Source organism: Trachypithecus francoisi, unplaced genomic scaffold (assembly GCF_009764315.1).
Source record: "Trachypithecus francoisi isolate TF-2019V2 unplaced genomic scaffold, Tfra_2.0 Lachesis_group3, whole genome shotgun sequence".
Lineage (NCBI taxonomy): Eukaryota > Metazoa > Chordata > Mammalia > Primates > Cercopithecidae > Trachypithecus > Trachypithecus francoisi.
Genome location: NW_022681468.1, coordinates 43839915 through 43864594, shown reverse-complemented (window position 1 = coordinate 43864594; position 24680 = coordinate 43839915). Strand labels below are relative to the sequence as shown.

Genomic DNA, 24680 nt, shown 5'->3' with positions numbered 1-24680 from the left:
GTGTCATAAGTGTAGGAAGATCCAGGTTGTCTGACTAGGTGGCATATACAGAGCTGCTTATTGTTCCACTGGATAAATAAAGGATTCAGTGTAAATCAGATTTCAGTATTTATGATGGTCTGAAATAATTACACTTAGATGTTTAATCCACTGGTGGTGTTTTGGAAAACGTGAGTGTTTGGTTGGTAAGGAGGGTCAGCATTTAAATGACCTTGAAACCAATGGTTTTTCATGCATTTGTATGCATCAGAGGGCAGATTTTTTTTTGATGTTGTTTTTTAAAAAGATTTTGGGTGTTTTGGAACTCTGAGGATATGGTAGATAGGATGGGCAGAGTGTTGTTTCTTTTCTTTTTTTCTTTTTAAGAAAATCTTGTTAAGAAAATATTTGGGGCCGGGCGCGGTGGCTCAAGCCTGTAATCCCAGCACTTTGGGAGGCCGAGACGGGCAGATCACGAGGTCAGGAGATCGAGACCATCCTGGCTAACATGGTGAAACCCCGTCTCTACTAAAAATACAAAAAACTAGCCGGGCGACCTGGCGGGCGCCTGTAGTCCCAGCTACTCCGGAGGCTGAGGCAGGAGAATGGCGTGAACCCGGGAGGCGGAGCTTGCAGTGAGCTGAGAACCAGCCACTGCACTCCAGCCTGGGCGACAGAGCGAGACTCCGTCTCAAAAAAAAAAAAAAAAAAAAAGATTTGGAAATGTATGGAATGCATGCTTGTTTTTTTTTTGAAAATTATTCTTTATAGGTTCAAAAATGCTTTAAAAAATAGAGATGGAGGTCTTGCTCCCTTATTGACCAGGCTGGTCTTGATCTCCTGGCCTCAAGCCGTCCTCCCACTTCACCCTCCCAGAGTACTGGGATTACAGGTGTGAGCCACTGCATCTGGCCCAAAGGTGCTTTTGAAGTTCAGGATTGCAGAAATACTTACTTATCTTTAGTATTTTAAATTGACATGTCTAGTTTATTCAGAGAGTTACATGTGGAATAATTGAATTTACTCCATAATAAATTCATGTGTTGCAAGTGGAACTACAGATTACTGACTTAAAAAACAAAAACAAAAACAAAAACAAAAAACTCTTGAAGTAGCAGGTTCAAAAAACCCCCAAAAACCTAGTGACTTAGTTTTTGCTAGATCATGAGAAGCTTTTAGCTGTAGATTATGGATGAGAGGATTCAATATGGTTAAGATCTCAATTCTTCCTAAAGTATTCAATAGATTCAATATAATCTCAATCAAAATCTTTCTAAGTTTGTTGTAGAAATTGACTGACTTTAAAATTTCTATGGAAATGTAAAGTACTAAGACCAGTCTAAGAATAGTTTTGAAAAAGAACAAATTGGGGGACTTACACTGTCTGATTTCAAGGCTAACTGTAACATGACCGTAATCAAGATAATGTGGTATTGGAGTAAAGAGGGTCATACAGATCAGTGGAATGAATAGAAGAGAGTCTAGAAATAGATCCACACATATATGATCCACTGATTTCTGATAAAGCTGCCAAGAAGGCAACTCAGTGGGGGAAATGATAATCTTTTCAACTAATGGTGCTTGAACAACTGGATAGCCACATGCAGAAATATGAGCCTTGACGCTTACCTCACATCATACAAAGACATTAATTCAAAATGGATTATAAACCTAAATGTAAGAGTTTAACTGTGAAACTTCTATAAGAAAACAAAATTGTAGTGACCTTGGGTTCAGCAAAAATTTTTTGGATAGTGTACAAAAGGCACCAACTATAAAAAAATCAGTAAGTTGGACTTTATCAAAATGAAAAACTGTTGCTTCCCAGAGAATGTTTAAGAAAATGAAGACGCAAGCCACAAATGGGAGAAAATAACTGCAACATGTAAATGAAAGATGTGTAACATGAATATATAAAGGAACTCTAACAGCACAGTAATAATAAGAAAAATACCTAATTTAAAATCCAACAAATGACTTGTAACTTGTCAAATGTTTGAATAGGCACTTACCTTCATGCCAAATAGCACATTAAAAGATGCCTCAAAATCGGCCGGGCGCGGTGGCTCAAGCCTGTAATCCCAGCACTTTGGGAGGCCGAGACGGGCAGATCACGAGGTCAGGAGATCGAGACCATCCTGGCTAACACGGTGAAACCCCGTCTCTACTAAAAATACAAAAACTAGCCGGGCGAGGTGGCGGGCGCCTGTAGTCTCAGCTACTCGGGAGGCTGAGGCAGGAGAATGGCGTAAACCCGGGAGGCGGAGCTTGCAGTGAGCTGAGATCTGGCCACTGCACTCCAGTCCCGGCGACAGAGCGAGACTCCACCTCAAAAAAAAAAAAAAAAAAAAAAAAAAAAAAAAGATGCTCAAAATCATGAGTCATTAAGGAAATGCAAATTAAAATCAAAATGGGATCTCAATATGCACCCACTAGAAAGGTTAAAATTAATAAGACTGACCATATACCAAATGTTGGTGAGGAAGTGGAGCACCTGGAACTCTCATATGCTACTGTGAGGAATGTAAAATGGTACAATCACGTTGGAAAATAGTTTGGCAGTTTCTTAAACTGTCAAACATATGCCTACCATATAACTTACTCTTTAGTATTTACTAAAAGAAATGAAACCATTCATACAAAGGCTTGTCCACGAATGTTCATAGCACCTTTATTTGTAATAACCCCCAAACTGGAAACATCTCAAATGTCAGCAGATGAATGTTTAAACAGTTGTGATTTATCCATAGAATGGAATATTACTCAGTAATAAAAAAGATGAACTGTTACACATGTAACAACAGGAATGAATCTCAAAATAATTATGCTGAGTGAAAGAAGCTAGACAAAAAAGTACGATTTCATTTATGCAAAATTCTAGAAATGAAAAGGAGTTTATAGTGACAGGAAGCAGATCAGTGGGTGCCTAAAAATGGAGAGTGGAGGTGAGGGAGGTGGATTACAGAGGAGGCAGAAACTTTTAGGGGAGATGAATATTTGTATTATTCTGATTGTGGCAATGGTTTCACAGTTATAAACATATGTCAAAGCTTATTAAATAGTTCACTTTAAGTATGTGGATGTTACTATATGACAGTTATACCTGAATAAAGCTGTGGGGAAAAAAACCAATAAGGACTTATCCATATTTTACTGAAGGTGTTAAGATGCTAGTAAATGACAGAATTTCAGTTGAGCCAAGTCTGACTCTTGAAAACTATATTTCGCCTTTAATGCAGAAAATATTTATGAGAACAGGAGCGTAGAAAAAACGAAATCACAATAAAACAAATTAGTTTCTGATTTTTGGACACGGTCTGATTTTCTAAATTATCACTGTCAGTTTTTTTTTCTGTTGCTTCTAGAACATGTTTATTTTGCATAATTCCTCTGGCTTCCAAAAACTGAAGAATTGCCTCTGTTTAAACCCTATTTTCTTCTTTCGTGTACTTGCTCTTGATTTGCTGACGTTCTAAGTGGGGACCAGCATCTAATGCTTAATGCAGAGTGCTGGGGACATGGGGAGGCAGGAGGAGCTGGAGGCTGCGTCATGGAAAGACCTTGGCGCCCCCTCAGGAAGGAAGGACCGGCTTGGCAGGATCCCAGGCTGTTTTCCTGGTTCAACATTCTTGAAGACATTGTGTTCTCGGCAGCCTTGGAGGGCCGCTTTCTCTCAATTTCTCAGTGAGGTACCTGTTTTGTAATCAGTCCTGTCAGGTGAAGCAGCTAGGTTACTACTGAACAATCATGGATTGTCTTTTCCCTTCCTTCCTGGATCCAGGGGTCTGAATTTATAGCACCAAAATTCTTCCAGATTTTCTATTTAGTGGTTCATTCTGTTTTGTATTTTGTAGTGCAGTTATTCTTATGATTGATTTTTTTCTGAGCCAATTGGAAGGAGTGTCTAACACTGACTGATCAACCCACGGTGTTTAAGGGGAAAAACATATTTTAGAATCTTGAGGGAGTTTTATTTCAGTGTATGTGAATTGTATTGGCTGTGTAGCATCTTCATTTTCATTGTAAGAAGAATTTTGCTGCAGTGGGACCAGCTGCTTCTCATCACAAACAGGTTGTGGCTCAGATATTTTCCCCTTTGGAGAGCATTTTCCTGGCCACATTATTATCTTGTTGTCTTTCGTTGTACTCATTCCTCTCTCAGATCATTTTGTTAATGAATTTGCTTATTGTACTTTCCTCCAGATTACAAGTGGCTTGAGAGCAGGGACCCACCTCTCTTATTCACTGTCCTAACCCTGGGACAATGTCTCATACACAGTAAACATTAAATATTTGTTAAACCAAATTTTATGTGATTGGGGGACAAGTAAAGTATAAGTACTTTGGGAGCATCTTTCTAAAAGAAATAAATGAAAATAGTTGAGGAGTGACTGGATGAACAGTATTCCTCTATTAAATCTATCAGTGACATACCAATATGTGCTTGAAAGACTGGGCCTAACTGCTGTGTTCTTTGAATATGGTAATGGATTGAAAACCTTGTGTATGGAAAATTCCCTGCTCTTACGTCATTTTAAAAGACTATGATTTTAAAACTTGTAATACGTTATAACTTTTTTCACTTGTAATTTTCACGCCCAAAATGTTTAAGTCAGGGCAGAACCAAAGACATCAGCATTTAAAAGGTTGTGCCTCAGCCTTGGAGAGGAATGAGGTTGGTGGGTGGAATGTGAATCATTTTATCTTATGCAACTCTTAGTGAAGTTTTGGTATGTAGCAAGTGTTTAGAATGGTGATTAGTGGTGATGGTAAAAGTGTGCTGCATTTTTATGAGAAGAGTAGCATTTGTGTAGAATAATAGAGGTGCCTGGGATTTTTGGTAGTCCTTTTTTATTTAATAAAGCAACTGGGGCCAGGTGCTATGGCTCGCATCTGTAATCCCAGCACTTTGGGAGGCCAAGGCAATAGGATCCCTTGGGCCCAGGAGTTTGAGACCAGCCTAGGTAAAATAGTGAGACCCCATCTCTACAAAAAAATAAAATTAGGCACGGTAGCACATGCCTGTAGTCCCAGCTACTTGGGAAGCTGAGGTGGGAGGATCACTTGAGCCTGGGAGATTGAGGCTGCCGTGAGCCATGATCATGTCACTTCACTCCAGCTTAAATGACAGAGCAAAACCCTGTCTCAAAAAAAAAAAAAAAAAAAGCTGAAAAAACAGTCAACTAGATTGTGTTCCCCTTTTGTGTTGACTTCTTAGCTCCACTTTATTAGAATGTGATAAAAATGAGGTCTAAGTGGAAACTCAATCCCTGTCTATTGTTTTCCACTCTTATCATTACTCTATCCAAAATAGTCTTTCTCAGTTGCCAAACCAACAGTCATTTCTTTACTTAAAATTCCTCTGTGGTTCTCCATTGCTCTTAGATAAAGTCCAGAGTCTTTTTTGTTTGTTTGTTTGTTTGTTTGTTTTTTTGAGACAGAATCTCTCTCTGTTGCCCAGGCTGGAGTGCAGTGGCACAATCTCGGCTCACTTCAACCTCTGCCTCCCAGGTTCAAGTGATTCTCCTGCTTCAGCCTCTCAGTAGCTGGGATTACAGGCACGCACCACCACGCCTGGTTAATTTTTATATTTTTGGTAGAGACAGGGTTTTGCCATGTTGGATAGGCTGGTCTCGAACTCCTGACTTCAGGTGATCTGCCCACCTCAGCCTCCCAAAGTGCTGGGATACAGGCATGAGCCACCACGCCCAGCCAAAGTCCAGAGTCTTTAAAGTGGTATAGGATGTTCTCCATGATCTGTCTCCTGTTTTCCTCTTGAGCCTTTTCTCTTACATTTCCCCAAATTACCATGAGCATCTTTCAGTTCCTCAAAAGGAGGAACTCTTTGCTTTGCTAATTCTTACTTGTGCTTCAGGTCTCATTGTGGACATTAATTACCCCGACAACTGTCCCTGATGTGCCAGTCTAGGTTTGGTCCTCCTCCTAGTGTTCCCTCAGTATCCTGAGATCTCCTTTGCCGCTGTCTCCTCCAACCTGAAAGAATGAACGTATGAATGGATTGGCCTCTAATGGAAGCGCGTGACACTGGTCACAGGGAGTTCGGGGTGTAGTCGTTTGAGTGATTGACTAAGATTCATCTGCTTGGCTCTTGTGGTACTGACTCTGACAGACTATTACATGTTTCTATTTGAAATGCCAAGCCCTAGGTGAGCATCCAGCCACCACTGAGCATGTACAAAGTACCAGGCATTGTGCTCTATCCTGTAAAGTCAAGTGGACAGGACACACATGACCCATTCTTTCATAGGTCTTGTAATTCCAAGGGGGAGGGAGATTGGGGTAAAAAACAAACAAAAGCAACTAGTGAATTACAGAAGTACTTACAGGCAGGTAAGCCCCTGGTTTGGGGAGGTCAGGAACATCTTCCTGGAGGAAAAACAAAGGGCTGGCTTTTAAGGACCCAGCATAGAGAGCCACAGCCTGCTTCAGTTAAATGACTGTGAACAGTCTTTGCTCAAAAGAAGAAAAGGAACTTCTGACCTGAGAATGTTTTCCAGAGGGACATCTCAGATGCCCTTTTGGAAGGTAAATGTTCCTGACCCACAGAAATGTTTCCATCTTTGGGAAGTTTGGGAGGGAACTGTTTCCATGCTTTTGAACAGATGACCTGCAAAACAACTTTTGACTCTGCAAAGGCAGAAAGTGGGAACTCTATATTTGAACGATCAAATACCTTAAGTTTTGTATAGATCATAAAATAATCATAGATGTTGAAGCAGGATCATCATCTAATTCGGAACAACAAAAAAAGCCTGATAGCTCTTAGACCTGCAGACAGCCTGTAAGTATATTCATTTGGCACAGATGTTTTTAACATTGAAACTGAAGGCATTTAGTGCTGTGGTGCTCCAGTTTGCCACAGACCCCACCACTCCGTGTTATGAAGCCAGCTGTCTTGACTCATTACTTGCTTGGACCTGGGACATTTTTAATTTTGTGACACTATAGCTCAAGCCTTTGTTTTCAGAATGTGGGAACCAAAGTTCTAGCCAAAGCATTACTGTTGCCCTAACAGGGGTGTCCAGTCTTTTGGCTTCCCTGGGCCACGTTGGAAGAAGAATTGTTTTGGGCCACACCTAAAATATGCTAACACTAACAATAGCTGATGAGCTAAAAAAAAAAAAAAAATCCTCAAAAAAATCTCATAATGTTTTAAGAAAGTTTACAAATCTGTGTTAGGCTGCGTTCAAAGCTGTTCTGAGCTGCATGCATTGCAGCCCGTGGGCTGTGGGTTGAACAAGCTTGCCCTAGCTCATGAGAAGTGTCATATACATACATTTAATATGTGTTAATATCTATCTAATCTGTATCTACAAAAATATAGATATACTTACTTAGATTTATTTAGATATGTAATATTTATTAATTTATAAAATACATTAGATGTATATTTACTTAGATATTTCTTACATAAATATTTGTGTCCTAGTATTTCAGAGAAAGCTAGCTTACTAGTAAATATATGGGGAGTTAACTTTTTTGTGTGTTACTTTTTTTTTTTAGTTAACTTTTATTGTGTTAACTATCCAATTTAAAAAGAAAGCGAACTGCCAGGCTGGTGTGGTGGTGTGCATCTGTAGTCCCGTCTACTGGGGAGGCTGAGGCAGGAGGATTGCTTGAGCCTAGGAGTTCAAGGCTGCAGTGAGAGCTATAATCGAGCTGCCGCTCTTCAGCCTGGGCAACAGAGTGAGACCTTGTCTCAAAAACAGAAAAAAACAACAAAAAACCCCTCTTTTTATTTCAGTATACAACTCCCAGCAATATGGGAATGCTGTACTTTAATGGGAGTCAGGAGAACTGGGTTCAAGCTGTGACCTTAGGCAAGCCCCTACTTATCAGGGTCTCCTTTCCCGGTTATATTGTGAGGGGGCCGCATTGAGTGATCTCTAAAGGCCTTTACATCTCTAAAGCCTCTGCTTCCATGTATTAGGCAATTACATAATTCCTTCCCTTTCGGAGTAATTGGTTTGGTTTAAACTGTCAAAACGAATTATGTGTTATCAAAGTTAGTAACTCCTAAGAACTAAATTGGTCCAAATCTACATTGCTCAGAGTTGGAGAGGATTTAGCTCACATCTAAGTGACTTGTATAGCATTGCTAGTGATGTTGGTATTATTTTCTTGGTTTAGAATCAGCCTTAAGGAAATGCATTTCAAGCCATGCAGTTGTATTTCTTGATTGACGCTAACGCATTCCTTGCTCTATGGGATGGTTGTAAGTTATGTCCCTGTTACGTCAAGTCAGAGAGAGACTGAGAATCCCACTATTTTGCTAGAAGCCATTCTCGCTAGTATGGCAATTACAACATTATTGTCCCAAAGCCTCTGTAGCCACCAGTCTGTGTATCCACCCAAGGTGATGACAAATACTACAAATCACTGTAGGACAGACATTTTAATTAGAGGGAGGAATGAGCCCAAGGGTATTGACTACTGTAGTGTTTAAGTGCTATGTTAAAGAATTTTATGAGACAGGAAATTTTTGTTGAGAATCATGGTCCTATCTGGAGATATTTATCAAGATTATTATGTTAGTATGCTTCTGTAGCACCAGTAAATTAGAGCAGTATCTGTCAAAGCACATAGGACTTTTGTAGTAGAAAGCCCACTTAATAGGAAGCTTACCAGCAATGCTTTTATTATGTACTGCCTTCCCAAAAGTTTCTTTGACTCCATGTAAGTTTTACCCTTGCACACTTTTGACCTTACAGGGAGAGAAATGCTTAAAAGTTACCAAAGATGTTTAGTTTGTGCTTGTGGTAAAAAATTAAGGAATTTGCCAGAGCATAAAACCATGGTCAACATGAGCCCTGTCATAATTGCATTAATAAATTAAGTCATATAGGCCAGAGTGAGCATATTCTATACCTTGTCCTGTATTTCCCATTTCACACCTAGCCTCTGTTCTCCAAGCACTTAAAAACCGCAAAGCTGCATATTTATTAGTAAGTCACATCTGTCCCTTGTACTTGTATATCTCTGTCTCTCCACTTCTCATGTCACAAGCACTTAAATATGATACAGTGCCCTCTTTCCTTACAATGGGCTTTGGTTTTTGCATCTGTGATGTTGGAGGGCTGGACCCCTTGAGCTCTCTGGTCCTTCCAGTGTCAGAGTTTTGTGGTTCTGGTAATGATTCCATTGGACAATGGAAATTCTGCTCCCTTCTGAAATATATTCAGGAGACTTCTGGACTTCTGATACTCAGGTTTGTTCTGGGCTCTGAAATTATTTTGGGAAGCACACCCAAGAGTCACACGTGTATTAGCCTAATTCCATAAACAGAATACATTTATTTATTTGCAAGCTGTGGGCCTCTTAGATGCTTTATTTAGATTACTGTTGTTTAATTATGGTACAGAAGAGTTGAGAGCAGATTCCATCTAAAGCAGTGCTTTTGAAACTGTTGTTGAGCCCTAGACCCTTTTAGTGATGATGAGAGCTGTGGAGCCTGTTTCTGGAAAAATGCACGTATATGCATATTGATGATATTCTGGGAACAATGTCATCAGATTAGTAGCCCTCCTAAAGCCTTTCCTAAACCTAAAGGACACAGGACCTCAGGTTGAGAAACCTCAGTTAAAATAAGGCTTTTATTAATTCCTAACATTCAGGATGTGGTTCTGGTGTTTCCTTTGTATTTGAGGACATTTTCACTTCAATTAATTATAGAAAATAGTTACTTAGTAGAAAATAGGAGCAAGGAGCTACACATTTTAGAGAAAAAGATATTCTTAAAAATGTGTTCTCACTTGTGGCTCCCGGTGAAATATACTAGATGATGACCCATTTTAGGACCTATTTGGTTGTGTTATTTAGGTATTTTCAAAAGCCTCTATTTTTTGAAAGAGTTTCTTTGAGGTTTGCAGTAGATGAAAACTTAAAAAAACAAAACTAGGACAGTTTGAGTGACCCTGGCTTGGTATCTTTTGTTAATATAAACTTTTCCCTTGTAAAAAGAAATAGGATTCATCTTTTTCATATACTTTTTCTTAAAGCATTCACCCTCTTTTTGAGCTGCGGTGGGCATTATGGTGCTCTGCTGTGTTAGTCTAAGACAAAATGATGAGATTGGTGAGGGCTGCCTGATCTTCTTACCCTTTGAGCCCCAGTCTCCTATGGTCTGAGTCCCCGTGACCCAACAGGTTTTTTGGGCCTCTGTGGCATTCCAGTTCACTCAGCCAGTATCTTACAGACAACCTGATGTTGGTGGAAATTGAGCTGAATGGCGATTGTCCACAGAGCAGCCCCCTAGCTAAAGGTAAAGTGAGAAGCCAGCTCTCTAGACTTCAGGCCAAGATTCTTTCCCGACTCCACCTCAGTGTATGGTGGAGGCAGCAGGGAAACCATCCAGTCAGTCATTCATAGGTGTTTATTAAGTACCTACCTTGTGTCCGAGCCTGTTCTAGGTGTTACAGATAGGGCAGAGAACGCAAGACCCAGCATCTCGGCTTTCCAGCACTGCTGCCCTAGCACAGGGAGGTGGATAACCAGCCGGCAAACGCACAATGAAGAAAATGACAAATGCTGGGTAGGTACCAAGTGGAGAATCAAAGCAGGGTGACATGATTCAGTGTGACAAGGTGGCTGCTTTACCTGGAGTGGTCACTGTCTGCAAAGGACAGGTAAAGCACTGTGCAGCAACTCTGCAGCACAGAGACAGTGACAATTTGGCTGAGGCCTGACTGACAAGAAGCACACAGCCCTGTGGAGATTAGAGAAAGAGCATTCCAAGCAGAGGCAACAAAGGTCCTGTGGTGGGAACAAGCTTGGCGGGTGGAAAAACCATGGAAGGTGGTAGAAAGAGGGTTGGCTTGGTGTCAGCAAGCTGGGGCATTGTCCCAGATCTGTTGTTTCCTAGGAGTATGAATGATGAGCAAGTCCCTCCATCTCTGATGGTTAGTTTTCTCTTCTGGAAAATGGTGCTAATGTTTGCTACCTCATAGGCTTGGTGTGAAGATTAGATTAACTACATTAAACATGCCCAGCACAAGATAGGCACTGGAGAAATGCTAGCTTTGGTTGCTTTTTAAATTAATTAATTTAATTTTGTTTTTTAGAGACGGGCTCACCATGGTACCCAGGCTGGTCTTGAACTCCAGGGCTCAGAGTATCCTGCTTCAGCCTCCCAAAATGCTGGGATTATAGGCAAGAGCCACCATTCCTAGCCTAGTTGCTTTTTTTATTTTAATCCTTAACAAAATTATTTATTTATTTATTTTCTCTAATCTTGGTAGGCGAAGCTTTGGTTGCTTTTACTTTCCTGAGGAAATGAATATTTTGACAAGGGCCTTCTGAAAAGAATCGTACTGGTTTAGGAAAGACACCTGCAGGGTTGCCTCTTAGGAAAAGGGGTGGTGGTGTGAAAGTTTCTTAGGGGTGGGATAGGGTATAGTCTTGTTGGTGCCCTCAAATGACATCACAGAAGCATCTGGTTATCTCCACTGCCTTCAGTAAGATGTTTTCTAAAGAGAGGATGGGGAAAGGAAACCAAGACTCTGAAGTTTTTTCCAGATTTTTTAGTTTCTGAAACATGTATTCGTTTTCTATGGACTCGCAAATATGAATGGAAAGTTTCAGTAATTTAGATGGACAGGATAATTGCATTGTAGTGATATAACTGATAGGGCCCCAAATTGTTTTTATTTGTTACAAAACTATACATTTATGGCTGAGAATTAATAAACATACTAACAGTAATCGTAAAGGAAATAAAACCTCAGCCATTGCAAAAAAAAAAAAAAAAGACAACCCCACCAAAACTAGATATAATTGATTCTTGCTTACTTCTGAAAGCTCATTTACTTTTTTGATTGTAATTTTGTGGATTAACTCTGGATAATTTTGCCTATTTTGAATAGTTTTAGATAATGCCTATTTTGGCATCTCCCTGATCAACATTTATTTGGTCTATGTTTAAAGAAGATACATTGACATTTGCCTACGTCACATGAATTAGGATGTAAAATCTATAATTATGGACTAATAATACACAAATACAGGCTCTGAGTAATATTTATTGGACAACTACCATAATTATCAGTGCATCATAGTGTGATGGTTGGGTGTCAGCCAGATTGGGGTTCAGCTATTCATTCTGCCTCTTATTAGCAGGGATAATTTAACTCCTGCAAGCCTGTTTTCTCATCTGCAATACAGTACCTGCCTCACAGGGTTTCTTCAGAACACAGTGAGGACTTATGTAAGCCATCTACACAGGGCATGACATATACCACCACAGAAAAATGATTGTCGGTGTCACCATCATCACCACCACTCTACCCTCAGCACTTCAATATGAAGGGATGGGCTCAGCCCTTTTCTGAAGTTAACTTTGAAAGCAGTAATACATTTATTTACATAGAATTTAAGAGAAGGGATTTTTGAGTGCCACTTCCTCACTGGTTTTGCTTTTTATGTAGGATTCTGGAATGTAAATCAGTAGGAGATTTCTAGTTCCTGGTGGAAGAGAAGAGGGCTTCCTTATCCTGGAATCACAGGGATTGGGGGTAAATTCTGTACATAGGTCCTCTCTGAAAGATCTTGCAAGGTATATGGGAAAATGAAGCTGGAATTATTATAGTTACAATGTTGGCCAAAGTTGGTTCATGGAAAACCTTGAAATTAAGTCTGTTGGTTTGCTTACTCAATATTGGACAGCAGAGGGTCTGAGTTAGTGAGAACTAACAAACTAGAAATAATTCAAGTTGCAATATTTAGCTGCAAAGGACAGAAAGAGGCCTTTGAAAAGCTGAAGTGAGTGCTTTTATTGTTGTAATTAAGGGAAATAATGGTAAACAGGCTCTTTCAATTGGCATTAAAATATATTTTCCTTGATTAGTTTGAATATCCAATACAAGTTGGTGGATGTGAATTGTTCTGTCATGCTTTCAAGGAGGAAAACTGCAGTTTTAAAAGTGCGTCATTCAGGGCGGGTGTGGTGGCTCATGCCTGTAATTCTAGCACTATGGGAGGCTGAGGTGGGAGGATTGCTTGAGGCCTGGAGTTCGAGACCAACCTAGCCAGCATGGTGAAACCCTGTCTACTAAAAATACAAAAATTAGCTAGACTTGGTGGTACGCACCTGTAATTCCAGCTACTTGGGAGGCTGAGGCATGAGAATCGCTTGAACCCAGGAGGCAAGGCGGAGGTTGCAGTGAGTCGAGATCGTGGACTCCAGCCTGGGTTACGGAGTGACAATCTGTCTCAAAAAAAAACAAAAAAAAAGTGCATTATTTGAATATGGATTTGTAGATGTGATCAAGGACACCAACAATTTTTTTTTTTTTTTTTTTTTTTTTTTTAGACAGAGTCTCACTGTGTCCCCCAGGCTGGAATGTAGTGGCATGAACATGACTCACTGCAGTCTCAACCTCCTGGGCTCAAGTGATCCTCCTGCCTCAGTCTCCTGAGTAACTGCCACCACGCTCAGCTAATTTTTTAATGTAGAGACAGAGTCTTGCCGTGTTGCTCAGGCTGAACATTTGATTTGGCTTGCAGAAAATATGAAGTACTTTTTTTCCTATGTGGACTCAAACATTTTATTTTACAGAGGTAGGATCTTACTCTGTTGCCCAGTCTGGAGTACAGTGGTACAATCTTAACTCACTGTAACCTCGACCTCCTGGACTCAAGTGATCCTCTTGCCTCAGCCACCTGAGTAGCTAGGACTACAATTGTGTACCACTGTGGTTGGCTAATTAGAAAACTTTTTTTCTTGTAGAGATGGGATCTCACTGTGTTGCCCAGGCTGCTCTCTAATTCCTGGCTTCTAGTGATGCCACCCTTCAGGCCTCCCAAAGTGCTGGGATTACAGGCATGAGCCACCGTGCCCCACCTGGGGACTCATTTTGAAGGTGATCATTTCTACTTTTATTTGTTTACTGGACACTTGTTCTGGGATGTAGATCTTTCACAGTTGATTTTAAGTTAAAGGTTTCTGAACTGTATATATACAATATTTCAGAACAAAAGTTTCCTTTGCTTCATAGTATGGCACAACAGTGTTTGCATTTGATGTTTAGCATAGCCTTGGTTTTGGTTGTTCAGAAGCCTTTGTTAGCTCTTTGGCTGTGCCAAGAATATATTGTTTTTGAGTCTCCTTGCTGGGCCTCCTCGCCTTCTTGTCATGCACATCCTGTACCTGGGTTGTGGTTGTATTGATTTGCTGGGGCGCTGCTGTTGCAAATGTCTGGAGTGAATGAGAATGTGTTTGTGGGTGTCTGCCCTCACCTTGGCCACTGACCTGCTTTCAACCCTGAAGTACTGCCATCTGCATGAACATTAGGGACCCCCAGCCTCCTCCCACCACCTGGTAAAGTGCCCTGCACATGCTTGGGATTCAGGAAATGTTTGTAGAAAGAAAAAATTCCTTATCATTCCTTATTCTCTGTCTTGAGTCTGAATCATGATTCAAACACTTTTGCTAAAAGGTTTTCCCTTGAAAAATTCATATTTCAGCTATAGATATTAATACTTTTTTTTGGTGTGTGTGAGTTTAAGAGCAGCCTCAGGAGTAGTTTAGAGAGAATGAATATACCACTACGGTTTTTATTCCTTTGAAGACTTAAATAAGTATTAAAGGTGTGTGAAAAGATTAGCTGAATCCCAGGTTCCTCAAACAAAATGTTAAGTTTTGTTTGGGTGATAAGAGATGGATTTCAAAATAGTAAAAAGCGAGAGACTGAAACCATCATCCAGCACACACTATGTCAGGAATGTATTAATGAAAGCCTGCCCTTGATAAGAACAGGACACCATCAGGGGGCATAAACAAGATCTAGGTGCAACTGTGACCTTGAGTTTGAGTTGCCATTTAAACTCATTTTCCTTAAACTGTCATTTTCTGACAAAATAAGTGACTCCTGAAGTTGCCTCATTAGAACTTCAGTATGCATTTTTCTCTCTAAACTGTTTCTGATGGGTGTTGACTCCTTCTGTTGTCATTTGGTCCTGTAGGACCAAACTTATGTATGTAGAATTTTATTTTAAAATAGGAAAAATCATGATTCTGAAAAATTGTGCCTGTCAAGATATTAAATGAGTGTTCCCATTAATATTATTGCCATTAATATTTTGAAGTCAAATTACATAGTGACAGCTCTCTGCCTGAAGGATACTTAACATTAAAAGGAAGAAACTGTCTGAGAGAATTGGAAGAAATGCTAATGAGGCCTCCCCACCACTCTCCTTTTTAAGCCCCTCACCCACCTCCTACTCCTCCATCCCCTAGACTTAAGTAGGTCCCATTACTTTTCTTCTGCTTGGGCCATTGTTTAGAAAGGTCTGAGTCTTGGGATGAGCTGACCTCCTCTTCAGGCTTAGCCCTCCACCTGCTCTGCCTGGGTCCCCTCTGTGTTCTCCCTGGGCCAGGCCTTCCCTTCTGTGTTTTCATCCTCTCCTGTCCTCCTGACGCCTTCATTTAATTTTAACTTTTTTTTTTTTTTAATTAAAGTTAGGGTTGCAGTGAACTGAGATTGAGCCACTGTACTGCACTCCAGCCTGGGTCTCACTCTGTCATCCAGGCCGGAGTGCAGTGGCGCAATCTCAGCTCACTGCCACCTTAACTCCTAGGCTCTAGCCATCCTCTTACCCCAGCCTCCTGTGTAGCTGGGATTACAGGCATGCGCCACCATGCCCCAGCTAATTTTAAAATTTTTCATAGAGACGGGGTCCACTAGGTTGCCCAGGCTGGTCTCCAACTGTGGGGCTCGAGCGATCCTCTTGCCTTGGCCTCCCAAAGTGCTGGGATTGCAGGCGTGAGTCACTGTGCCTGGCAAAACCTTCATTTTAAAAACATACCCAAATCTCTGTTGAGAACTCAGCCTTTCAGTCCCTGTTGGCCTTTCCCACTTTCCTTTTGAGGTGGGGCACAGTGTTTTTCTTTCCCTTCTCAGCCTTTTCCCGACAGCTGTCTGCAAATGCCCTTCCCTGTCCTGTTGGTTGTTCTTCCCGGTGCCCATCCCCAGGAGACTGCGCTAGCAAAGCCCAGGAGTGACAGTGTAGTCAAGTCAGTTCTTTGTCTTGTTGGCTGCTACCTTATCCTTCATATTCATTGCTCCCCTGTTTCTGTGTTTTTCCAATGCTTACTGAGGTGTTTGAGGTGTTTTTAAGTTTCTTTTTTTATCTCTTTCCTCATCCCTCAACCTCCCTAAATATTGGTGTTCCATTGGTGTTCCCAGGGTGGGGGGGTGGAGGTGTGGGGTGGGCCGCTGGGGCAGGTGGGAGGTGGTTTGTCTTTACTTTGTTTTCTTTGTCTCGGTACATGGTCTTGTCAACTTTTAAGTCTCTACAATATTGCCCATATGCCAAGGACTTCCAAAGCTCTGTCTCCTGTCTTCCCCCCTGAGCCCAATTACTGCTTCTGGAACTGGGGCAGGCTTAGGACAAACTACTTTATACTCCGTCTTCTTTAATCTTCACAGTAGTCTGTGAGAGAGGAGGAGCACTGTAGCACCTGCCTTTCCCACCCGAGGAAACTGTGGCTTAGACAGGCCCAATAGCAGGTCCAAGGTCCCATGTCTGATATGCTTGCCGGACAGACCTGCTTGGACTAAAGGATTTTAGGCATCTCCTAGTCAACATGTCCACAATTAAATATCCCATTTTTCCCCCTGACCTGCTTCTCCTCCCATTTTCCTGGTCAGAACTGGCCTCACCATTGTTCAGTCACCTGGCCACCATTCTAGATTTTTCTTTCTCCTTCACCTCTTTGCCCACCTCAGTTGATTGCCAAGTCATGCCAGATTGGCTTGGTAAATACTTCCTGAGTCAATTTCTTCTTTTCCCCCAATTACCACACTTGTTTATATCGTACATGTGGATTATTGTGATGGCCTTGGAACTGGTTTCCATGAATCTAGTTGTATTCCCTCAAATCCATCCTCCACAAACTGCCTGGATGAGCTGTCTAAAACTCAGCCCTAACCTCCCTCCTGCCAGAAGTCGTTTAAAGGCTTCCTGTGCCCTATAAAGTTCAGGCTCCTGGGGAGGGTTCCCAATTGGCTGGCCCTTGCCTGCCTTCCCCATTCCATTTTCCACCTCTCCTTGCCTCCCAGTTTATGAGCTAAGTACTAATGGACAGACTAGGTTTTCTTGCCTCTGCTCATGTCTAATTCACCTTATTTACAATAAATATTGAAGGAGGACGGAAGGTATTCCTTTGCAATTTGTACAGAAGGACTTGTATTACATTAGAAAAGATAGGGGTGAAGAAGTTACATAGAAAAAATGCGTCACTCTCCGTGTAACTACAAAGACATCCATAAACAGGCCTGAGCATGCCACATGTACATGTCAGCACACTCTTCCATGTTTCACTTCACAGCATTCACCGAGCACCTGCTGTGGCCAGAGACCACCGTAGATGCTGGGGGTGAAAAGCTCAAGGAGCTCTCCCTGTAGTGAGGGAGACAGCAGAAACCCACAATTTCATCACAGGGTAGTTGAGTTTAGGAATAGAAATGGGGGCCGGGCGCGGTGGCTCAAGCCTATAATCCCAGCACTTTGGGAGGCCGAGATGGGCGGATCACGAGGTCAGGAGATCAAGACCATCCTGGCTAACATGGTGAAACCCTGTCTCTACTAAAAAATACAAAAAACTAGCCGGGCGAGGTGGCAGGCGCCTGTAGTCCCAGCTACTCGGGAGGCTGAGGCAGGAGAATGGCGTAAACCCGGGAGGCCGAGCTTGCAGTGAGCTGAGATCCGGCCACTGCACTCCAGCCTGGGCGACAAAGCGAGACTCCATCTCAAAAAAAAAAAAAAAAGGAATAGAAATGGGTACCGGATAGTAGGGGATTGTGAACCTGAGTATTCAGGGAGAACTTCTTGGAGGAGGTGATGCACAAGTTCAGTCTTCAGGGAAAGTCAGTAGTAACCAGGTTGAAGGTAGTGTAAATTCCTTTTCTCCTTTTTCCTGTTTGGGATTTGTATTTTTCCCATGGAATTTTACTCGTACAGGTCATTTTACACTGGACTAACAATGCTCAAGTGCTTTTTAAAAGCAAACTGTGCCTGGTTTATCCCACTGGTAGGAACATTTTTCATGAGGTCAGAGGCTTTGTCTTGGTTCCCGTTGTATTGCCAGTGCATGGCCCCTGGTAGGTGCTGAGTAATGTTGGTTGAATTGGATGCCTTGAGGTGAGGCATGAGAAAGGGTTCTCCTCCTCCCCCTGAAGGTGACAAAGATAGGTGTGACAGTTGAGATTTGCATGGGGCTGACCTTGTGAGGTCCTAAGCCTGGTGACCTGCCTCTGCAGTGTAACTGGGCTGTCTCATGGAAAGGGCAGGGCCTTTTCTAGATGGCCAACTCTGTGTTCTGAACAGGAGTGCCAAACTCATTTGGAGGGGAAGGGAGTGCCCTTTTAAAGCCTCAACTACTAATTAAATTCAAGCAGAAGGATGGTGAAGGTGGAGCTAATTCATTTATTAGCATATAATATGATCAACCTAACTCATATAAATGTAGATTATCTTGGTTTGTCTTTTCCTGGCAACAGAAAAGGCTTGGAGAGCTGCCCTGGATTGTGAGTTAGTCAGTGAGCAGCTGCTTAAAGATCTGAAAAATCCTAGAATATGTCATCTCTGTAGGCTTTATCCTTTAATTAATTATGGATTTTTATCTCCATGTATGTGAAGTCAATGATTGACTTGGTTCAGACTCTGTATTGTTGGCTCAAACCTGCCATTCCATTGGGCTTCATCACTATGTTCTATGGGTGTGAAGCGTTTGTTTTTTCAGAGACCCATTTCCACCAGCGGGTTTGCACTGTAAGTGTTTCCACAGGAACTCTGCCCTTTGCCACTGTTGTGGCTGTGCAGCAGAACCCACAGGGCGGAGGTGTTTCAGCCCTCATTGAAATGCAACAGATCTTAGCATCTCTTGCTGCAAATTTTCCAGTGTGTTCTGGTCTACTTTGGTATCTTAAAACCAGGCTCACTGACGACCACGTGAGAAATGACAGTGGGGTGTCTTAAATGATCTGTTGAAGACCAGCATCCAAAAAGATTGCCCTTAGTGTTTCTCTCTACCAGCTAACATTAGACAATGCCATGTAGGAGCTGCTCTTAGGGTTTGAGAACTGTGTCACCTCATTCTCAAGATAGCCAAGGAAGGGTCACCTCTGGAGAAGGCAGTTCTGTTTTTTTCAGTTTCTCCATGGATCAGATGTTCTGATCTGATCTGTTCTGTTCTGAAGGAGGTGGTTTTACTGATTCCTCTCACACAGACTTCTTGCCTTTACTTTTATCTGACTGCTGACAGGGTGGGCTGGAATATAATCGCCGCTTAAATGGACTTGACTTTCAAGGCCCAGTTGGCATTTCCAGTATAGCAGTTGCCTGAGTCATCTAGTTTTGGAACTGATAAATCAAAAGACTGGCTTGGAGGCTAGTGTCCTGTCTGGAGAAGAGACTTAATGTAACTTCAGTTAAGAAATTAATGAATCTGAAATAGTTGTAACCCAAGGAAGAGATTTTCCAAAAGAATGTCCCTTTAGAGAAATAATGACCAGTTCCCTAAAAAAAAAAAAAAGACAGTAGACTGGATAGAAAAGACTCACATGTTGACTGATTTCTCTTATGGAACTATAAAAGGATCAGTCTCTAAGGAAATGAGGGTCTTCAATTTAATTGGTGATATTTCCATTTGTTCTGGAGCTGTGATAGAACCAGGACTGGAGAGTGCAGGGCACGATGACAGATTTTTTTATGTAGCACTTTTAAACATAAAATATATATATATATATCTCTAATGTGCCGATGTAAGACCTGGCCTTTTTGTAATCAAGTAATATTTTGAGTAATAATTCATTGCACAACAGCCCGTGACATACTGTGAAAGAGTAAAATTGGCTTAAAAATTTTAAGTACAAAGACATTTCAGAAGAGTTTTTTCTATAACTTTGTTAGACTGAAATGAGTGGAATTACGTTTGGCACCAGGAAATGGGTCTGGATTATTTAGAACAAATGTTTTCCAGGTTTGAATCTTCTATGTGGAAGTACAGCCAGACATCTTAGCCTTTTCCCTGGTCCAGAATCCTGACAGTTCTTAAGCTCTGTGCCTCCAGAATTTCATGTTTATGCTGCACAGGGCCTGTATTTTGTAATGGTGGCTCTTTTGGATGATGACTTACTCGATGGTGAAACTTCCAGTAATCCCCCTCATCATACTGAAATGATATCAGTATATCATCAGAACACCATGGAGCTTGTTATTTGAGGGACACAGCTTTCTTGTGTGCTTGGGAAAGAAGAGGTTTAGCATAGTTTCAGGTCAGTGATGAGCCCAGTGATCTCTGCCAGTTCCCTTAGCTCTGAGAATTCTGATGTCATGCACTTAACGCTGCCAGAGTTGCTGCTTCATGACACTGGATGCGTAACAAGAAAGGAAAATAAATGTAAAACGCCTAGCACCACCGAGGAAGTAGGGTCAGGAGTTGAGTTAGACAGTGACTGGCATTTCCCATCCACACTAGTACAGAAGTGTCCTGTGGTATGAAGGGAGGCAGGCTGAGGGGGGGGGTCCATTGTATGCCAGGTGTTTCCATGAAAATAAGCTGTTGAGTGCCAGGTGTGGCAGCTGCAAACAGGGATTTGGGGGGCAAAACTTAATCTTTTTCTTGTGACTTTTAGGCACTTGAATGAAGTGCCTCATGTATCTCAGTAACTTATTTGAGAGGAAAAGAGCCACAAGCAAGGCAGTGGAAAGTGCTGGATGGTTGCCTTGTGACCAGACCTGTTCTTTTCAGGCCTCTGGAGCCAGCTGTGGAATGATCAGTCCAGCAGCTGCAGGTACGCCTTGGGTGGCACTTGGGTCTGTAGTCAGCAGGGTTGCCTGTGACTGAGAGTGGCAGAGTGGTCCCTTGCACTGATGAATCCTGACCCTGCTGATCTTTGCTTGGGTGATGGCTGTTTGTGTGCTATTTCTAGAAGTTCCTCCCAACGCTTGCCTATGTGACCTGTTTTCACCAGATCCAGATTGCTAGCCCCTTAAAGCTCGAAGAACCTTAAAGTTCATCTGGAACAAAAGATTTATTTTTAACCCAGTGGCCACTGTGAACCCCCCAGTTGATTGTTTGAGGCTGGTCTTGAGCGTGCCCTGCTTCACATGCTAGTTTTCCAGTTTCCACTTTGGGAGAATGACCTTATCATTAGGCTGGCCAAGAAGGCTTCTTTCTGTTCCTGTCACAGTACTAGGCTGTATACTCATTCAGCCTCAGTTCCCTTTTCTGGTATATTTCTTAACAAATTGTTTCCCTCTTTCCACTATTTTTAGGGGTAACAAGTCTAAGATATTTACATATAAATGACTCTTCTTTCTCAAACCCTTTTCTAGCAAGCACTTTCTGGGAGGACAGTGTCATACCGGGATCTTCTGTCACTGTGGTCCCTTTGAGGCTAGAAAGAGCAGATTGTCGTGAAGTCTTTTGTCAGCATCTTCATGTTTATAAACATACTTGGTTTTCTAGACTATGTAGGTTTTAGATTTCAAGTGAAAAGAGAATACATTGTTATGTAGCAATAGAAAACAAAACAGCTACAACAAAATTGTATTTTTTCTCCATCCAGAGGCTTTAACTTTCAATATCTGTATGTGGAGACCAGGCTGACAGCCACAGCAGTAATTTCATGGTGGCTGAAATAGCTGTGAACTGTGCATTAACTTGTTCCTTCTCTCTTAAATTCTGCTGCAGTGTTGGAGCAGGGAAGGCGAGCAGAGGAGTGATGAATAGAGTAGCAGGTGGGATAATGTACAATAATAGGAGGTACACAATAAGGATTAATTAGGTGTCAGGCTAAGTACTTCATGTGCATTAACTAATCCTCAGAATACCTTCAAGATATTCAGATTCTTTTATTATCTTCCTCTTTGTGAGGCAACTGAGGCTCAGAGAGGTTAAGATACTTGCCCCAAATAAGTGGTGAAGGCTGGGCACGGCGGCCCAGCACTTTGGGAGGCCAAGGCAGGAGGATTGCTTGAGCCCAGGAGTTTGAGACCAACCTGGACAACACAGCAAGACCCCACTTCTTTTTTTTTTTAAAGTTGTGGAGCTAGAGTTTGAGCACCTGCATGGAACCACGAGGCTGCGTTACACCTGCCTCAGGTGGTTGATATGAGGAAAAATAAAAATTTTTCGGATGGACTGTGGGTATTTGCCTTTTAAGGCCATATGCCTTTTAATTCTGATGTCAAGTGGTAGAGAAATGATTAAAGGTTTGAGAGTTGATAGGGCCCTGGATAGCAGGGACACTTTACATGTGTTGCGTGTGCATCTGCAGCAGATGACAACTCCCCAAACGGACATGCCTCCCTTGTTCAAGAAAGCTTTTCAGGGTGGCACCAATTTTTTTTTTTTTTTTTTAGCAATTTAATGAATGAGGTATCAAATTATCACGAACAAATTTGATTGATCTTCTTTGGGATATGTCTCCCCTTAAACATCATGCTGGCTACATTATCCATTTCTATAATACCTTTGATTTTATCCTCTTTACTCCTGACAGTGAACTCCTAGGTAAACTCACAACTGAATTTATCAGCACAAGCATGCTGCATTGTGTTGTACGTTCTGCAAACAGTGACTTGAGATAGTGTGTCATTTCCCAGTTCTTAAGGCTGTGGCCTACACCAATGGCCTTATTTTTCCCTTTTGTTTTTTTTCAAAATTAACTGTTATTTTGCCAATAATTTAAACATTTTATTGGAGCAATTATTACGTGTCTGGGGTTATGCAACACATGGGATGTGCAGAAATAAAAAGATAGTTTCCCTGCCCTCAAGGAGCTTGTCTTATAGGGGAAACAGATATATAAACATTTCTAGGGCACAGAGATTTTCATGTGTGTGTGTACTATGGTGTTAATGCAGAATTCTGTAAAGGAATAAAGCTTTCATGACCAAAGCAAGCATGAGCAAATGTTTCACATCTTTCTGCCTGTGTTTTGCAAGCCCATTCAGTTTAATGTGGGCTTGATTTAAAGTCGACCTGCAGTCCTGGACTTCAACCAAACAGCCATTATAGTAATGAACATTTAAATGAGTTATTTTTCCAAAGCATTATAGTTTTCACATCCATCTTTTCATTCCCGCATTAGCTAATGATGTTGATGTCCTCATAAGCATTGTTTAGGAATGGCTTAGGAATTTTACCGTATGTTTACTTTGGCTTGTCTGCTGCCCCTTGCTTTGTAATCTGTTCACCGGTGATTCAGTTGTTTCTTTGAGTCCCTTTGAAGTTGCATGTTGACGGGTGGGGACTGGTGGGGAAAGAAATCCAGAATAGATACTCCTAAAGCTATGAAGTGAAAATTCGGGAGGGACTGTTATAACTCTACTTATTTAAGGTGGTTTGGTTTGTGCCAAGCTAAAGGAGGGAATATTGATTGATTTACTTTTTAAAAATGAAATTAATTTTTATTTAATTGTTTTCCCTGGAGTTGTGGGGATGAGGTATTGTGGTTTAAAGCAGTTTGGTTGTGCTGATAATTTTTTTTATTATTATTATTATCTTCAAGGCTCCCTGGACAGTGTTACCGCAGGTCTATTCATGCTTTCGTTCCTCTTTTACCTGCCTTCCTCTGCTTTCTCTGGGCATTGGTACCCATACCCAGGTGTGGTCAGTTGAAGTAACTCCTGCCTTGCTGGACTTAACAGTGGTGTTTCTGGGCCTAAGGCAATTGGAATATCTGTAGTTTATTTCCTAATCCCAATTTTGTGGAAGTTTGTGTTCTGGCTTTGATTCAATTACTCCTAAGTAGTGGCCCGTGTTAACTAGAGGCTGTATGAGACAAGACACTTAATGTAGGCCCCTTGGAGGTGCTGGGTCCTTTTAATCAGAGTTTGGCTAATAATGACTCTCTCTGTTTTATACACTAAAGCCTGATATAACTAGTAATGAACTTCATTAATAATTTGTATTGGCAGATGTGAGGTATCACACATTAAAACTGTTTCACACCATGAGCATTGACTTCATTCAGTCAGTGAGGGAGGATGCAACCACCTTTGCCAAAATAGAAAGGAAGAGAGGACCCAGAGTTTTCAGGGAACGGAATTAAATAGTACTTTAACGAGCTTGGTGGAGGCAGTGGGGTGAGGAAAGGAAGTTAATAGGCCCAGGGAGGAGAGTATCTTACTGGTTTCTCCAAGCTGATTCATCTGGGTGCCAGGAGAGCTATGGAAACCCACAGGGGAATGCCCCGGTTCCTTTCCATCCTTCTTTCTGGTAAGGGTTTAGATCAATTTATTTGACTGTCAGCCTTCCAGTTTTATCAGCACCGATCTCTTTGTACAACTTCCCAAATGTACAGACTCCAGACAGATGAGTACAGTTGGTGTTTTCCGGGGAGGGTGTTTCTCCCTGTGGTCTGTTACAGCCAGAGAGCAGGGGGCCAGAGAGAGGACTGATTGCCCGTATGTTTCAGGCGAGTCATCAGTGGTACACCCAGTTTTAAAATGCTCCGGGGGTGTGTGGCCATGAAGTGGATTTCGAATGAATAGAAGGAAAAAGCTGGTGGATGAAAAACATGAGCCATTTGAACCGTGTGTGGTGTCTGGAGAGACAGGTGGTCTGACAAAACTGACAAAGTTTGCTTGGGGAAACAGAAACTTTGCCTCCACCTCTGAAGCTTGGGCTGGGATGAAACAAGGCACTTTTCTATTTAGACTGTGTTTAGATG

The 24680-nt window shown here is 41.7% G+C and overlaps 1 protein-coding gene across 2 annotated transcripts in view; it reads left to right on the top strand.

Moving 5' to 3' along the window:
• PRKCH (protein kinase C eta) overlaps positions 1-24680 on the top strand; it is a 244160-nt gene that overhangs the window by 2769 nt on the left and 216711 nt on the right. The window contains exon 1 of one of the 2 annotated variants that reach the window (XM_033187813.1): positions 9134-9208. The exons of the other annotated variant lie outside the window; for it this stretch is intronic. Within the exon in view, the coding sequence (XP_033043704.1) occupies positions 9149-9208 (60 nt within the window). The 5' untranslated portion in view covers positions 9134-9148. Of the gene's footprint in view, positions 1-9133; positions 9209-24680 lie in introns of those variants that run through there. 2 annotated transcript variants of the gene reach the window in all.